Genomic DNA, 17,497 nt, shown 5'->3' with positions numbered 1-17,497 from the left:
AAATCCAGAAATCACAATGTATGATTTTTTAACTATTTATTTGTATGATACAGCTGCAAATAAGTATTTGAACACCTGAGAAAGTCAATGTTAATATTTGGTACAGGAGCCTTTGTTTGCAATTACAGAGGTCAAACGTTTCCTGTAGTTTTTCACCAGGTTTGCACACACTGCAGGAGGGATTTTGGCCCACTCCTCCACACAGATCTTCTCTAGATCAGTCAGGTTTCTGGCCTGTCGCTGAGAAACACGGAGTTTGAGCTACCTCCAAAGATTCTCTATTGGGTTTAGGTCTGGAGACTGGCTAGGCCACGGCAGAACCTTGATATGCTTCTTACAGAGCCACTCCTTGGTTATCCTGGCTGTGTGCTTCGGGTCGTTGTCATGTTGGAAGACCCAGCCTCGACCCATCTTCAATGCTCTAACTGAGGGAAGGAGGTTGTTCCCCAAAATCTCGCAATACATGGCCCCGGTCATCCTCTCCTTAATACAGTGCAGTCGCCCTGTCCCATGTGCAGAAAAACTCCCCCAAAGCATGATGCTACCACCCCCATGCTTCACAGTAGGGATGGTGTTCTTGGGATAGTACTCATCATTCTTCTTCCTCCAAACACGTTTAGTGGATTTATGACCCAAAAGTTCTATTTTGGTCTCATCTGACCACATGACTTTCTCCCATGACTCCTCTGGATCATCCAAATGGTCATTGGCAAACTTAAGACGTGCCTGGACATGTGCTGGTTTAAGCAGGGGAACCTTCCGTGCCATGCATGATTTCAAACCATGACGTCTTAGTGTATTACCAACAGTAACCTTGGAAACGGTGGTCCCAGCTCTTTTCAGGTCATTGTCCAGCTCCTCCCGTGTAGTTCTGGGCTGATTTCTCACCTTCCTTAGGATCATTGAGACCCCACAAGGTGAGATCTTGCATGGAGCCCCAGTCCGAGGGAGATTGACAGTCATGTTTAGCTTCTTCCATTTTCTAATGATTGCTCCAACAGTGGACCTTTTTTTCTCCAACCTGCTTGGCAATTTCCCCGTAGCCCTTTCCAGCCTTGTGGAGGTGTACAATTTTGTCTCTAGTGTCTTTGGACAGCTCTTTGGTCTTGGCCATGTTAGTAGTTGGATTCTTACTGATTGTATGGGGTGGACAGGTGTCTTTATGCAGCTAACGACCTCAAACAGGTGCATCTAATTTAAGATAATAAATGTAGTGGAGGTGGACATTTTAAAGGCAGACTAACAGGTCTTTGAGGGTCAGAATTCTAGCTGATAGACAGGTGTTCAAATACTTATTTGCAGCTGTATCATACAAATAAATAGTTTAAAAATCATACATTGTGATTTCTGGATTTTTTTTTTAGATTATGTCTCTCACAGTGGACATGCACCTACGATGACAATTTCAGACCCCTCCATGATTTCTAAGTGGAAGAACTTGCAAAATAGCAGAATGTTCAAATACTTATTTTCCTCACTAGATATAATAACGCATACTATGTACGGACAAGCAGATGAGTCCAAAATATGACCGTATCAGTTTTAATTAGGCATTTTTTTTTTTTTTACCCACAGAAATAAAAAACAATGTGGCTTAGGGTCAACTCAACCAAGCAGTTTGTCTGTACACAAAATCCTTTATTATTATTGTGTTTACTGAATTTGGTCTTTTAAAAACACAGTCTTATCGCATTAAGTATTAAAGAGTAACGCAGTAGATCAGAGCTGCATCACACAGGATCTCATACAGTGAGAATAAACGTATCACTAAAGCAAGAAACCCAATGAACACGATTCGACACGTCTCCTTTCACTGGAGCCACAACTGCACCTCCACATACATCATCTCCAGCAGAAGCAAAGATATTTACCTCATCACATCACCCCGGGGTTTCCTGTGCATTTTTCCAGTGCATTTCTTGGAGATTTGAAATGTAGGAAAATTATAATTGTATTTATATTGTATTTATTATAAATGGTTCATGAAGAAGTGTAACAACTGCTTAGTGAAAAGTCCATCTTGTACATTTCTGCTCTTCTGTCAGTCATTGTGGAATAAAAAAACAGCTATTAAATCCACATGAATATATTGGAGCTTGTGCAGTTTGCTACAGATGCGGGTTGCGAGCTCTGACTAGTGCGCTCTCTGACCGGCCAATCAGAGGATGTGAAAATGCGGAGGCTATCGGTCGCCTGCTAGACGGCCTCTGACTGACACAAATTACAATCTGATTGGTTAAAGCAACATCTTCAAGCAGCATGGACTTGAATATTAAAAAAAGCCACGTAACGGCACGGCTGAAATCTGATTACATAGAAATTCCAACGTAAATAAACACTTGGTGGGGCAGCAGCAGCCCTGATGGCCCGCCACTGATATATATTAAATTATAAACAAGATAGAATTCTACTTTCTGACGAAAATCTACACAATCTGGTCTTCTTTTACATTTTTTTTAAATATAAAACTACATTTCCCATGAGGGAAATGGACTCCGGAAGTTGAATTGCGAAAGTCGAAGTAATTATTATTTTTTCAATCGATATAAAATATTTTTCACGATAAATTCACGATAAAATTACAAAACATTAAAATCGACACACCGAAGGGTTTAAATAAAATACAATAAAATGGAGACCGCATTTATTGAACAATTAACTGTAAATGTAGGAAAATGATGAATAAATATAGTAAAATATCGCGTTTATATTGTTTTATTTTGGTACTTACATATTTTTTATATTCAAACAAATATGTAATAATAATAAAAAATAATAATAAGTAATTTCTATTAAAACAACGGTGAACTAGGATAGGAACCGGAAGTGCAGGTTGGAGTTGTTAAACACTTCCGGTTGGGGGAGGGGCCAGTCGGGGGTTTATTTTGGGGTGTTTTTGTGATCTGCACGGCCTGGAAACATAGAAATTTATTAAATGTGGACGGATTTGGAGTTTTTAAAGGTCCAGCGTTTCTCCTGAGAAGTCTTGATGAACCATCTTCTGTATTTCACCACCGCGCGGTGAGAAATGTTCAGTGTTGTTTTGTTGTTGTTGTTGCATGTTTATTTATTGTTTATTTGTTTACTGCTTGTTTATTTGATTCATAAAAACGAGTTATTGAGGCATTGGGTGACTGATGTTTAAACCTGTATTAAAGTCAGATTTAAATATTGTTGCGAGCAAAACAAACAAACAAACAAACAAACAAACACCTCATTTCAGACATTTTGCATGAATGCATTTAAATCCTAAATGTATATCAAATTCCGGATAAATAAATAAACTGCAACTCAAATATTTTACATTTAAATAAAAAATGTCTAATTTATAAATAAGTAGTTTGTGATTTACACGATCACTAATTGCACACGTGACATCAGATCTCTCGCCTACGTGCATGAATAATAACCAGAAGCCACGCCCACAAGCTCACATGGCCCCGCCCCCTGTATCACCCTTTTCTTTCTTTCTTTTTTACTTTTTTTTTTTTTACTATAATTTTTCAACATTTCAGCGTATTAAAGGTATAAATGTCTGCTGACATGGGCATAAGTATTTTATATGCTCCTTTTTGAGCATCGCATCCCACATTAAGTAGTCCCAGTTTGCTCTTCTAATTCCCTCCACTCTTCTGTGAAGATGTTCCACTAGATTTTGGAGTGTGCTTGTGGAGATGTTTGTTCATCAGCCACAGGGGTCTTGGTAAAACCAGGTACTGATAAACAGAAATGATACAAGACATGGCTTGGGGGTGTAGTCAGCATGAAAAACTCCATCCTAAAGGTGTTCATTTAGGTTGGAGCTCTAAAGCAGGAGATCTTCCAACCCATGTAAGGTAGATCTTCATGGTGTTGGTATTGTGCACAGGAGTATAGTCATGCTGGAACAGGTTTTGGGTCTTCTAGTGCAAGTGAAGGCAGAATTTCATGCTACATCATCCAAAGAAGTCTTACACAATTGTTGGCCTCCTACTTTGTGGTCAAAGTTTGAAGAAGAAAAACATGGATGTAAAAAACATCAGGAGGAGCTAATGTGAAATATTTCTGAAAGAGAATCCGGTCAGGTTGATTGTATTAGAAGTTTAGACGTGTCCATATCTTCTTTATTTTCAGATCCTCTTGAAGTCCACCTGAACGTTGGGATCATGAACAAGCAGCCCAGCAAGGAATCTTCTCTGAAGGACAAGCTGAAGGGTGTGTTTGGACTCACTCCACGCATCCCCACCAAACAGAATGAGAGCAGGCCTTCAGAGATCATCATCACCTACGACATCCTGAAGGTCAGAGAAGTGAAGAAGTTCCACCTTTTGATGGGAAAAATGGCTCTTGTGAAGGAGATGGAAAGTTCTGCAATGTGTGTGTGTGTGTGTGTGTGTGTGTGTGTGTGTGTGTGTGTGTGTGTGTAGGAGCTAGCTCCAGAGTGCGGGTTGAGTAACAGAATCCGGGTCATCAACCACGTCTGTGACCTCGCCAAGTCCAAGAAGTTTGAGGAGGTGAGATTCCATAACTCCACTGAGGGTAATGTTCTTTAAAAAGAGGCATGTCTGATAGCTCTCATGATGGTGGATGTGTCTTTCTGCCCACACCTGACCTCAAAAATCTACACATGGTGTAAAATCCTCTCAGGTTAGCTCATGTTAGCAATGATTAGCATGAATATGGTGTAAATCCTCTCATGTTAGCAATGATTAGCATGAATATGGTGTAAATCCTCTCATGTTAGCAAGGATTAGCATGAATATGGTGTAAATCCTGTCAGGTTAGCTCATGTTAGCTAGATATTGTTAGCTAGGTGTGTGTAATGGTTGCTCATATGTATTGGCACCCTGTATGTGGTTAGAATGCTGTGGAGGCGTTATGGAGGGCGGTGGAGGACATGATGCAGCCTGAACAACCACCTGAAGCTCGACACACGGTGCTTCTGCTGCTCAGAGCTATAATTCAGGGACAGGTAACACACACACACACACACACACACACACTATATATATATATATATATATATATATATATATATATATATATATATATATATATATATATATATATATATATATATATATATTCAGTAGCTGGCAGCTCAACAGCATTACTGCGTGTGTGTGTGTGTGTGTGTGTGTGTGTGTGTGTGTGTGTGTGTGTGTGTGTGTGTGTGTGTGTGTGTGTGTGTGTGTGTAGGGGGAAAGACTGGGTCCTCTGCGAGCGTACTTCTTTAAGATCATTTCAGATTACCAGCCGAGTAACGAGGACCTGCCTGAGAGGCTCGGGGTGTTTAAAGCCCTCACGGAGAACGGGAAGGACGTCACCTACCTGGAGGATGAGATAGGTGGGTCACCATAGCAACCACCAAGGAACACCCTAACAAAGACCTGTAATACCGTAACAATACCAACAAACACCTAGGAATACTCGAACAAAGACCTGTAGCACTATAGCAACACCATAGCAACCACCTACATCAACACCCTATCGACCCACTTGTACCACAGTTGCAACTACCTACAACTCCATAGCAACCACCTAGCTACACTCTAGCAAATACTTGTAACACCCCTCAACAACCACCATGTTACCACCTGTAACATGATCAACACCCTATCCACCACTTGTACTTCCTTTGCAACTACCCGCAACTCCATAGCAACCAAGTTAACACCATAGTGACACCCTAACTAATACTTGGAATACCGTATCGACCACCTGAACCACCATAGCAACCGCCTAGCAACACTTTAGTAACCGTATGGTTATCATACTATCCACTTAGCAACCAGCTAGGGTGTCATGGCAACCACCTGGAACACAATAATAACCACTTGACAATAAATGTGTGTCATGAACTTGAAATGGTGCGTGCGTGCGTGCGTGTGCGTGTGTGCGTGCGTGTGTGTGCGCACTTCACAGCTCCTTTCGTGGTGGTTTGGATGGAAACGGGTTTGACTGCTGATTTCTTGCACGTTCTGGTCAACCTGGTCAAGTTCAACTCCTGCTACCTGGATCAGAACGTCTCACTGATGGTGCAGTAAGTGTCTGACGCACACACACACACACACACACACACAGAGGACATGAACACTGTGTGGTTCTAAATAAATACAGCATGTGTTTGTGTTACAGGAAAATCTGCTTGCTGTGTAACCGCACCACGTCCTCCACAGACATCGAGGTTCATTTCTATAATTATTAATTAAATACAGCATCTTTTATTTTTATGTTCTTGTCACTGGGATGGAACCCAGTTCTTCTATCGTGTGTGTGTGTGTGTGTGTGTGTGTGTGTGTTACAGGTAGCTCTGCAGGTGTTGGACGCGGTCGTGTGTTATAACTGTTTGCCGTCCGACTCCCTGACCGTCTTCATCATCACGCTGTGCCGAACGGTTAACGTGAAGGAGTTCTGCGAGTCCTGCTGGAAGGTCAGAGAGCTTCGTTGTGTATTAGCGGGTGGGGCTTCAGGGTGACGTGATGAAGTGCGATGGTGTGTTTTATTCCTCTTATGCCTCAGCTAACAATTACAGTTTATTAGAGGATGACAAATTGAATCCATTTGTCCACATTAAAGTTGGATCCTGTTCTCGCTTCGTTTCGGTCATTAGATCTATTTATTTATTTTTTGTTCGTTTTTTACATTTTCTCTCACAAATTTCGGAAAAACCTCCGACACTGGAGACTCCGTCCACAAATGCTGGATTGATATCTCCTTAAAAATAACTTCATTTACACTAATATGGTTGTGAAGAATGAAACAAAGATGTTGGAAAACCCTGTTACGTGGGAGACTCCTTTCCTTAATCTGTGGCTGACCTGTTGTTATGGAAACGATAACATATTTTCTATGTGTAGCTGATGAGGAAGGTGTTGGGGACTCACCTGGGCCACAGCGCTATCTACACCATGTGCCGCATCATGGAGGAAAGGTGTGTGTGTGTGTGTGTGTGTGTGTGTGTGTGTGTGTGTGTGTGTGTGTGTGTGTGTGTGTGTGTGTGTGTGTGTGTGTGTGTGTGTGTGTGTGTGCACTAAATTGTAGTGTAAATACGAGCTCGAGTTGTTTGTCTCCCTTCAAGTATTTAAAAGAGTTTAAGCCCCGCCCACTTCTGTTTTAACAGGGTGTATATGGAAGACGCCGCTCTGTTGAGAGGAGCCGTTTTCTTTGTCGGCATGGCGCTATGGGGCGCTCACAGACTCCCCACCCTGAAAAACACACCTACACTGGTGCTGCCTTCATTCTACAAGGTGTGTGTGCGATTTTAATATATAATATCTGTCCATTTACAGTGTAACTAGTACACAACCTCTGTGACCTCTATGTGACCTTCAGGCTATGAACTGCGTTAACGAGGTGGTGTCCTACGAGATCGTCCTGTCCATCACGCGGCTGATAAAGAAGTACGGAAAAGAACTGCAAGTGGTCACCTGGGACATCCTGCTGGCCATCATAGAGCGACTCCTGCTGCAGATCCAGGTAACACACACACACACACACACACACACACACACACACACACACGGTCATATACATTACAGCTGTTTTAAAGTCATTTAATTTGAGTTCAAGTGTAAGTATGAAGTATGAAGTATGAAGTATGAAGTATGAAGTATGAAGTATGAAGTGTGTGTGTGTGTGTGTGTGTGTGTGTGTGTAGAACGCTGGCAGTCCTGAGCTCAAGTCGATTGTGTTCGAGTTGTTGAGCACGGTGGAAGAGCTCTACGAGCAGAACGACTACCACGGATCCACAGAACGCTTCTTCAGCCTGGTGGAAAAATGTGCTGAAAGAAGACCTGTAAGTAACTTTCTCTTTTACACGAACACACACACACGCACGGTCACTTGCACACAAGTGCTCATTTGCGCTCAGTCAGTCAATCATTTATGGCTCAGTCAGTAGGTCCCTAAGTCATTTAGTAATTTAGTCCGACAAATTGTCATTTGTTTATTCATTCGGTCAAATAGTCCGCTGCTCATTTAGTTGGTTAATTGTTCAGCTGGTCAGTCAGTTGGTCATTTAGTCAGTCAATTAGTTAATTGTTTAGTCAGTCTGTCCCTCAGCCAGTCAGACAATTAGTCTGTTGCTCAGTCTTCAGTCAGTCGGTCGTTCAGTCAAATGCTCGGTTGGTCACTGTCAGTCATTCAGTCAGTCAGTCATTTACTTAGTCCTTTAGACAATTGGTCAGTCACTCGGTAAGTTGTTTAGACAGTGGGTTAGTCGCTTGGTCAGTCACTCGGTCAGTCTTTTGGACAGCCTGTCAGTCACTCGGTCAGTCTTTTGGACAGCCTGTCAGTCACTCGGTCAGTCTTTTGGACAGCCTGTCAGTCACTCTGTCAGTCTTTTGGACAGCCTGTCAGTCACTCTGTCAGTCGTTTGGCAAGTCTGTCGGTCAGTCGTTCAGACAGTCGTTTGGCAAGTCTGTCGGTCAGTCGTTCAGACAGTCGTTTGGCAAGTCTGTCGGTCAGTCGTTCAGACAGTCGTTTGGCCAGTCGGTCGGTCAGTCGTTCAGACGGTCGGTCGTTCGGTCGGTCGGTCGTTCGGTCGGACGGTCGGTCGGTCGGACGTTCGGACGGTCGGTCGGACGGTCGTTCGGTCACTCGGTCGGACGGTCGGTCGGACAGTCGGTCGGACAGTCGGTCGGTCACTCGGTCGGACAGTCGGTCGGACAGTCGGTCGGTCGTGTTTGGACAGTCGGTCGGTCACTCGGTCGGTCGTGTTTGGACAGTCGGTCGGTCACTCGGTCGGTCGTGTTTGGACAGTCGGTCGGTCACTCGGTCGGTCGTTTCGGACAGTCGGTCGTTTCGGACAGTCGGTCGTTCGGACAGTCGGTCGTGCTTGGACAGTCTGTCGGTCACTCGGTCGGTCGTTCGGACAGTCTGTCGGTCACTCGGTCAGTCGTTCAGACAGTCGTTCGGACGGTCGGTCAGTCGGTCGGTCGGTCGTTCGGACAGTCGTTCGGACGGTCGGACAGTCGGTCGGACAGACGGTCGGACAGTCGGTCGGTCAGTCGGTCGGTCGGACAGTCGGTCGTTCGGACAGTCGGTCGTTCGGACAGTCGGTCGGTCACTCGGTCGGTCGTTCGGACAGTCGGTCGTTCGGACAGTCGGTCGGTCACTCGGTCGGTCGTGTTCGGACAGTCGGTCGGTCACTCGGTCGGTCGTGTTCGGACAGTCGGTCGGTCACTCGGTCGGTCGTGCTCGGACAGTCGGTCGGTCACTCGGTCGGTCGTGCTCGGACAGTCTGTCGGTCACTCGGTCGGTCGTATATAGACAGTCTGTCGGTCACTCGGTCGGTCGTATATAGACAGTCTGTCGGTCACTCGGTCGGTCGTATATAGACAGTCTGTCAGTCGTTTAGACAGTCAGTCAGTCACTCGGTCAGTCGTTTAGACACTCGGCCAGTCGTTTAGACAGTCATTTAGACAGTCGGACAGTCATTTAGACAGTCGGTCAGTGACTCGGTCAGTCACTCGGTCAGTCGTATAGACAGTCGGTCAGTCACTCGGTCAGTCGTATAGACAGTCGGTCAGTTGTATAGACAGTCGTTTAGACTCGGCCAGTCGTTTAGACAGTCGGTCAGTCACTCAGTCAGTTGTTTAGACAGTCAAATAGACAGCCTGTCAGTCACTCGGTCAGTCATTTAGACTGTCTTTCGGTCGGTCGGTCGGTCAGTCGGTCGGTCAGTCGGTCGGTCAGTCGGTCGGTCAGTCGTTCGGACAGTCGTTCTGACAGTCGGTCGTTCGGACAGTCGGTCGGTCACTCGGTCGGTCGTGTTTGGACAGTCGGTCGGTCACTCGGTCGGTCGTGTTTGGACAGTCGGTCGGTCACTCGGTCGGTCGTGTTTGGACAGTCGGTCGGTCACTCGGTCGGTCGTGCTTGGACAGTCGGTCGGTCACTCGGTCGGTCGTGCTTGGACAGTCGGTCGGTCACTCGGTCGGTGGTATATAGACAGTCTGTCAGTCGTTTAGACAGTCAGTCAGTCACTCGGTCAGTCGTTTAGACACTCGGCCAGTCGTTTAGACAGTCATTTAGACAGTCGGACAGTCATTTAGACAGTCGGACAGTCATTTAGACAGTCGGACAGTGACTCGGTCAGTCACTTGGTCAGTCGTATAGACAGTCGGTCAGTCGTATAGACAGTCGTTTAGACTCGGCCAGTCGTTTAGACAGTCGGTCAGTCACTCAGTCAGTTGTTTAGACAGTCAAATAGACAGCCTGTCAGTCACTCGGTCAGTCATTTAGACTGTCTTTCAGTCACTCGGTCAGTCATTTAGACTGTCTGTCAGTCACTCGGTCAGTCACTCGGCCAGTCGTTTAGACAGTCGTATAGACAGCCTGTCAGTCACTCGGTTAGTCATTTAGACAGTCGGCCAGTCATTTAGACAGTCGGTCGGTCACTCGGTCAGTCATTTAGACACTCGGCCAGTCGTTTAGACAGTCAATCAGTCACTTGGTCAGTTGTTTAGACAGTCGGTCAGTCACTCGGTCATTCAGTCACTCATTTAGTCAGTTGGTCATATAGTCAGTTGCACACTCAGTTGGTTGACTGAATAACTGAGCAACTGACTGAGCAACCAGCTGTCAGTCGGTCTTTCAGTCGATTGCTCGGTTGGTCAGTTGTTTAGACATTCAGTCACTTGGTCGGTCACCTGCTCAGTCACCCACTCGGTCAGTTAGTTGTTTAGACAATTGGTCAGTCACTCAGCCAGTCGTTTAGACAGTTGGTCGGTCAGTCGTTAAGATAGTCGGTCAGTCACTTAGCCAGTCATTTAGACAGTCGGCCAGTCGTTTAGACAGTCGGTCGGTCACTCGGTCAGTCGTTTAGACAGTCAGTTTGTCACTTGGTCAGTTGTGTAGACAGTCGGTCAGTCGCTCAGTCTTTGTCAATCATTTAGTCAGTTGGTAATATAGTCAGTTGCACACTCAGGTTGACTGAATAACCGAGCAACTGACTGAGCAACCAGCTGACTCTGCAACTGACTATATGACCAACTGACTAAATGAGTGACTGAATGAGTGACTGAATAACCGAGCAACTGACTGAGCAGTCATTTAGTCCGTTGCTCAGTCAGTTGTTTAATTGTTCAGTCTGCCAGTTGCTCAGTCAATTATTCAGTTGCTGGTTCGGTTGCTCGGTTATTCAGTCACACATCGATTGGTTGATTTCAGTAATTCAGACTCTCTCAGTTGCTCTCTCCAGTCACATGGTTTCTCACAGTCTGTCAGCTGCTCACTCAGTCATCACTCAATCACTGTCATTCATTTATTCTTTTAATCACTCACTCGGTCAGTTTGTGTTAATTGTGTGTGTGTGTGTGTGTGTGTTTGTACGTTTTAGGATGCATCAGTTCTGACTCTAATCTCGTACCGAGCCCAGTCCATCCATCCCGCTAAAGACGGATGGATCCAGAGCCTCTATCGCCTCATGGAGAAATTCTTTAGGTCTGAAGTATTTGAATGGCACCTAATTATTTCTTAATTGATGAGTTTTCTAATGGAATGCTGTAATTCCAACGCTTTAAGCAACTAACACGCCAGACCACGCCCACTTATAGGGATTACGCTTGCCGTTTTCAATTATTGGATGTCTTGTGTGATTCACTTATTCATTCTCTCTCTTTTTTTTTTTTTACTCATTTGTCAGGAATGAGACGCGCAGCGTGATCAGGATCAAAGTGCTGCACATCCTCTCTTTCGTCCTCAGCACTAACAGGCAGCTCTACGAGGTTCTCAGAAGAAAAATTATCTTTCGCTGTTCTGCTGGGTTTTTTTTTTTTTTTAAGGCTCTGTTTATCTCATTAAACACTTACTGTGTGTGTGTGTGTGTGTGGTGCAGGAGGAGCTAATCGAGGTGGTGGTGTTGCCCCAGCTGGGACAGATTGCGGAGGACCGGGACCTGTCTGTGCGTAAACAGGCCACGCAGCTGCTGGTGGATCTCGCCGAGGGCTGCAACACACACCACTTCAACAGCCTGCTGGATATCATTGAGAAGGTCTTATATACACACACACACACACACACACACACACACACACACACACGTCGACACACGCATACACTCCTAATCATCAGCAGTGTTGTGTTCTAGAATCTGATTGGTCCATTAATTTGAATGTGTGTGTGTTGACTGTAGGTGGCGAGTCGTCCAGTGTCGTGCTCTATAGACGGAGAGAGAGAGCTCCTGGCCGACTCTCCCATGGAGGACGTCAAAACTGCTGTATTGGGGCTGCTAGAGATTCTGCAGGTACACACACACACACAGAATCTAACAGACTGTTCTTTATCACTGTCTTTTTCTATCCGTCTGTCTTTCTTTCTGTCCATCACGTTCTGTCCATCTCTCGGTTTACGCTATGTATTTCTCCATCTCTCTTTCACACACTCTATTTCTATTCCCTTTATTTCGGCGTGTGTGTGTGTGTCTCTGTCTCTCTCTCTCTCTCTCTCTCTCTCTCTCTCTGTCCGTCTCTTTCTCTTTTATTCTATATTTATTTCACACTGTCCATTTCTTGAGCATGTTCTTGTCTCTGTAAATCTGTATCTGTTTCTCTAACTGTGTGTGTGTGTGTGTGTGTGTGTGTGTGTGTGTTCAGAGTAAGCTCTACAGTCTGCCAGCCAGTCATGCGAGTCGAGTGTACGAGTTGTTGATCAGTCACCTGCAGCTGCACCACAAAAACAAGCACTGCTCCGCCCTCGCCAGCTCCATACGCCTGCAGGTCAGAGCTTTCAGAGGGTCACAGAGCATCATCATCGTAACCACGGAAACCTTCATTCATTTCCTGGTTTGAATTGATGGTGTGTGTTTCTTTCTCAGGTCTTTGATTTCTTGTTGTTGATGAGAGCTGATTCGCTGCACCGGCTGGGCGTGCCTAATAAAGACGGCTTCCTGCGCTTCAGCCCTTACTGCTACTGCGATGTGGGGTAATCTCACACACAAACACACTCACACTCACACGGATTTGCTTGCACAAGAACGATCGTGTGTGTGTGTCCCCTTTTTTAGTGGGACAGAGAAACGAGAAACCGAGAAAAAGCCAACAGGAAGCGTTTCTTCACCATCAGCAAGTCCCGCCCCTGCTGCACCGCCCACCTCGATTCGTACCGCCTGCCTGCCCTACAGCCTGGCGTTCAGTGTGCTGCTGCAGTGTCTAAAGATGGTACACACACCTGCGCACACACAACGGCACACGCGTGCACACACACACACACACACCCGCACACACACACACATACTGTCATATTTTTGTTTGCAGGAAACAGACTGGAAGGTTTTGAAGCTGGTTCTGGATAAGATGCCGTGGATGCTGCAGTATAAAGTTTTGCTCCTCACGTCACCATGCAGCGTAGACCAGCTGTGCTCTACCCTCTGCTCTATGGTACACACACTCACACACTCTATATACAGCTCTCATAATAATAATAGTAACGCGTATCTGTGTGTAAAACATATCCAAACTCCTTGTGTGTGTTTGTGTGCGTGTGCAGGTGACGGATCGTCTGATCTCTGAGAGGTTAAAGCGAACTCCAGATGGTTTCTCTCGCACTGATGTTCAGCTGGCTGTGGTTCCTGTTCTGACTGCCCTCACGTCCTATCACTCTTATTTAGAACAGTCCAGACAGGTAACACACACACACACACACACACACACACACACACACACACACACACACAGGTAGTCTCAAAAAGCAAGTGTTAAACCCAATTGTTCCATGCGAAGGAGAAAAATTTTATCTTCTCTCTCTCTTAGAGGGAGCTGGTGCAGTGTTTGGAGACGGGTTTGATCTATCGCTGTGCGAAGCAGTGTGTTGTAGCTCTGACCATGTGTACGGTGGAGATGCCTGACATCATGATCAAACTTCTGCCCGCCCTCATTGTCAAGCTCACCCACATCTCGGCAACCGTCGCCATGGCATCGCCCATGCTCGAGTTCCTGTCCAGTGAGTGACGAGGGTCTGGCCGTGTGTGTGTGTGTAGAAATCTTCTATAAACTGTATATGAGTGTGTGTCTGTGTCTCTTTCTCTCTCTCTCTCTCTCTCTGTAGCACTGGTCAGGTTGCCTCACCTGTATGCTAATTTTGTAGCTGAGCAGTACGTCAGTGTGTTTGCCATCTCGCTGCCCTACACCAACCCCTCCAAGTGAGTCCCAACTCACACACACACACACACACACACACACACAATGTGGTGCCAATACTTTTTTGCATAATAATGATACACATGAGCCAGTGGGGAATCAAAAACTGCGACCATCTATTCCATTGAGGTGATTGGAATTGTACACTAGATCACACACTGAAAAGGGAACGGAGAGGAACCTTATCCTCCTTTATTTATATTTACACAAATACTGAACGAGGCTTTCATGGGTTACGTACTGATGAAGTTATGATCGTGTAATATAAATAAAGGTGTGTGAAAACTCTCTCTCTCTCTCTCTCTCTCTCTCTCTCTCTCTCTCTCTCTCTCTCTCTCCCTCTCCCTCTCCCTCTCCAGGTTTAATCAGTACATCGTGTCTCTCGCCCATCATGTCATTGCCATGTGGTTTATCCGCTGCAGGATGCCCTTCAGGAAAGACTTTGTGCAGTATATCACCAAGGTGTGTGTGTGTGTGTGTGTGTGTGTGTGTGTGTGTGTGTGTGTGTGTGTGTGTGTGTGTGTGTGTGTGTGTGTGTGTGTGTGTGTGTGATGATAAGATGACTATGATTGCATGTAGATTGAAGGTTTTATATGTAGTCTCTGTGTCTTTCTCTCACACACACACACACACACACACACACACACACACACAGGGTCTTCGATCGAACGCTCTGCTCCCATTCGATGACTCGCACGAGCAGAGCAGCTTCCGGGCACGAAGCACCAGTCTGAACGAGAGGCCTAAGAGGTACACACACACACACACACACACACACACACGTGCATGTTTACACACTCCCTCAGTGAGACACACTGTATATAAGTTTTATATACTGTCTCTGATGGTGATGACTGTTATGACATCATCATGTTGTTGTTGTTTTTGTCACTTGGTCATTGTGGTTTTTTTTTTCTTTTATCGTCTGAGATGTATTCTCTCCATCTCCAGATTTTCTCTCTCTCTCACACTATATATCTCTACTCCAAATGCATGAAAGAATCTCTCTCTCTCTCACACACACGCATATACACGTACATATACCCACATGAACAATCTTGCACAGCGTTAAACAGTTACACACAGTCTCTCGCATGCACACATGCACACACACACACACACACACACACACACACACACACACTGGAACATCTTCCCAGAAGAGTGGAGCGTATTATAAGAGCCTCAATGTAGAATGGGATGTTCAAAAAGGAGCATGTTGCAATCTTAAGGTCAGGTGTCCACAAACTTTTGGTGGTATAGTGTATGTAATAGGAGGAAATCATGTTTAGATATAATTAAATCTCATAATCGCGTTCTGTCTCTGGTATGATGTAAATTTCGGTATATTCCGCATGTACATGCACCAGGTTTCATCTCCGATCACATCTCAATTTTTTTTTTATTTTTTTATTTTATTTTTATTTATTTATTTATTTATTTTTTTAAGTTTATACAAGCATGTGACTGATTTGTAAACTCCACCCACCTGGTCCTCATCCTTGTGTTCTAATTGGTCCTGTTGGCTGTCAGTCAAACTCTTTAATATAAAACCCCTGAGCGGTGAGGTGAAGCTCAGCGTCTGCTCCATGTGACTGACCGGACTGTGAGTCAGGATCAAAGACCAGTCGAAAAAAAATAGTTTTTTTAATTTTATTTTAAATTCCCTTTTTCTTCCCTCGTTCCTTCCCTTACCTCTTGTACCCCACCATGACCTTCTCCCCTGTCTCAGTCACGTAGCTGGTTGTTCCTGATAATAATTTGAATCATCTCCATCATCTTACATAATCACCAACTCCAGTTCTTGGTAACCATAGCAACCTGGTCCTAACTGGTTAGTCGCAGGTAACCCTTACAGATCCCGTGGTCTGGTCTTCACCCAGTTCTCCCTCTGCATCTCTGTGGTTTAGTCTCTGTTGGTCCTCTCTCTGTTTGTGTTGCTGGTGGAGTTGGAACAAGAGGAACGAAAGACCTTTCCAATGTTCTGATCAGTCGATTGGAAGCTGCGCTGCATTAGATATGATTTAATGTTGTGACTCAATTTTGTGATGAATGTTTGACTAAATGTTGGACAGGCAGAATGCTGGATAGACAAACAGACAATGTTGGGCAGAATTCTGACTGAATGTCGGACAGGCTGAATTTTGGATCGAAGGTTGGACAGGCAGACAGAATGTTGGACAGGCAGACAGAATGTTGGACAGGCAGACAATGTTGGACAGGTTGAATGCTGGACTGAATGTTGGACAGACCGACAGAATGTTGGACAGGCAGAATTCTGGAACGAAGGTTGGACAGGCAGAATGTTGGACAGGCAGACAGAATGTTTGACAGGTTGAATGCTGGACTGAATGTTGGACAGACCGACAGAATGTTGGACAGGCAGAATTCTGGAACGAAGGTTGGACAGGCAGAATGTTGGACAGGCAGACAGAATGTTGGACAGGTTGAATGCTGGACTGAATGTTGGACAGACCGACAGAATGTTGGACAGGCAGAATTCTGGAACGAAGGTTGGACAGATTGAATGCTGGACTGAATGTTGGACCGACAGACAGAATGTTGGACTGAATGTTGGCAGGGGACAGGACACGGTCTGGATTTCATTTGTTCCAACTCTACAGGTTGCTGTTGTGCTTCCTGGTGATTCGTGTCATGCTATTATTCGCTGCATCTCTTTCTTCTTGACTGACACACACATACATACACACACACACACACACACACACACACACACACACACACACACACACCCGTCTCTCACTGTGACTTTTTTGTTGTGCCGTACTGTTGATTTTTAAAAGAATGATCACAGCTAAATCTGCTTTTTTCTTCCCTCTGTAGATTTCTGCATTCTGTTCTTATTAATACGTCTCTTTTTTATTCTTCATTTAATTTTCTTTTTTATTGAAAGTTGTGTACTTGATGCTCTGTTGTGTATTTTTTCTCTCTCTCCTTTTTTTTTCTACACATTTCCTGTCCCCTTTGTTTAGTCTGTTCTGCTGACCAAGTTACTTTTTTATTGTTTCTTTTATACTTCCTTGTTTGGCTCCTCCCCCTCCTCCTCTGATTGGGCCGTGTGGTGGGTGTGGTTTTCTGGGATCATCGACGCTGCTGATCCCTGTGCTTTGATTGGCTGCCGCCGCCACCACCACCACCACCACCTCCTCCACCCTTGACCTCGACCTCGTTGTGGACCCGTTCTGACGCAACCCCTCGTGCAAAATCTGGACCGACCTGCCCTGCCCCACCCCGTCCCGCCCTCCTCTCTTTCCTGAAAACGGTGGTCACGCCCCTTTACCGCAGTCTCCGAACTGCCAAAGTGGCGAAGCAGAGCCAAAGTGCTAACTCGCCCGTTAAAGAGCTGAAAGATCTCTCAG

The 17,497-nt window shown here is 45.3% G+C and overlaps 1 protein-coding gene across 2 annotated transcripts in view; it reads left to right on the top strand.

Annotated features, from left to right (window-relative positions):
* The first annotated feature begins 2,828 nt into the window (after positions 1-2,828).
* The window catches only part of tsc2 (TSC complex subunit 2), a 34,121-nt gene continuing 19,452 nt past the window's right edge, over positions 2,829-17,497 (top strand). The window contains exons 1-26 of one of the 2 annotated variants that reach the window (XM_083522706.1): positions 2,835-3,021; positions 4,114-4,280; positions 4,407-4,493; positions 4,841-4,951; positions 5,179-5,326; positions 5,905-6,022; positions 6,118-6,166; positions 6,287-6,412; positions 6,840-6,913; positions 7,103-7,229; positions 7,315-7,458; positions 7,640-7,777; positions 11,321-11,424; positions 11,627-11,708; positions 11,819-11,974; positions 12,116-12,226; positions 12,576-12,698; positions 12,797-12,903; positions 12,986-13,139; positions 13,236-13,358; positions 13,468-13,602; positions 13,731-13,920; positions 14,026-14,119; positions 14,477-14,579; positions 14,773-14,867; positions 17,424-17,497. The exon at positions 17,424-17,497 is cut by the window's right edge and continues 55 nt beyond it. In XM_083522706.1, coding sequence (XP_083378832.1) covers positions 4,146-4,280; positions 4,407-4,493; positions 4,841-4,951; positions 5,179-5,326; positions 5,905-6,022; positions 6,118-6,166; positions 6,287-6,412; positions 6,840-6,913; positions 7,103-7,229; positions 7,315-7,458; positions 7,640-7,777; positions 11,321-11,424; positions 11,627-11,708; positions 11,819-11,974; positions 12,116-12,226; positions 12,576-12,698; positions 12,797-12,903; positions 12,986-13,139; positions 13,236-13,358; positions 13,468-13,602; positions 13,731-13,920; positions 14,026-14,119; positions 14,477-14,579; positions 14,773-14,867; positions 17,424-17,497 — 2,908 coding nt within the window. In that variant the 5' untranslated portion in view covers positions 2,835-3,021; positions 4,114-4,145. Of the gene's footprint in view, positions 3,022-4,113; positions 4,281-4,406; positions 4,494-4,840; positions 4,952-5,178; positions 5,327-5,904; positions 6,023-6,117; positions 6,167-6,286; positions 6,413-6,839; positions 6,914-7,102; positions 7,230-7,314; positions 7,459-7,639; positions 7,778-11,320; positions 11,425-11,626; positions 11,709-11,818; positions 11,975-12,115; positions 12,227-12,575; positions 12,699-12,796; positions 12,904-12,985; positions 13,140-13,235; positions 13,359-13,467; positions 13,603-13,730; positions 13,921-14,025; positions 14,120-14,476; positions 14,580-14,772; positions 14,868-17,423 lie in introns of both variants that reach the window. The other variant, XM_083522707.1, reaches the window with a different exon arrangement.

The sequence above is a fragment of the Silurus aristotelis genome (genome assembly GCF_946808225.1).
Source record: "Silurus aristotelis genome assembly, chromosome: 20".
NCBI classification, from domain to species: Eukaryota; Metazoa; Chordata; class Actinopteri; order Siluriformes; family Siluridae; genus Silurus; species Silurus aristotelis.
Note: the sequence above shows the minus strand (reverse complement) of the source record. Positions and strands in the feature narration are given on the sequence as shown.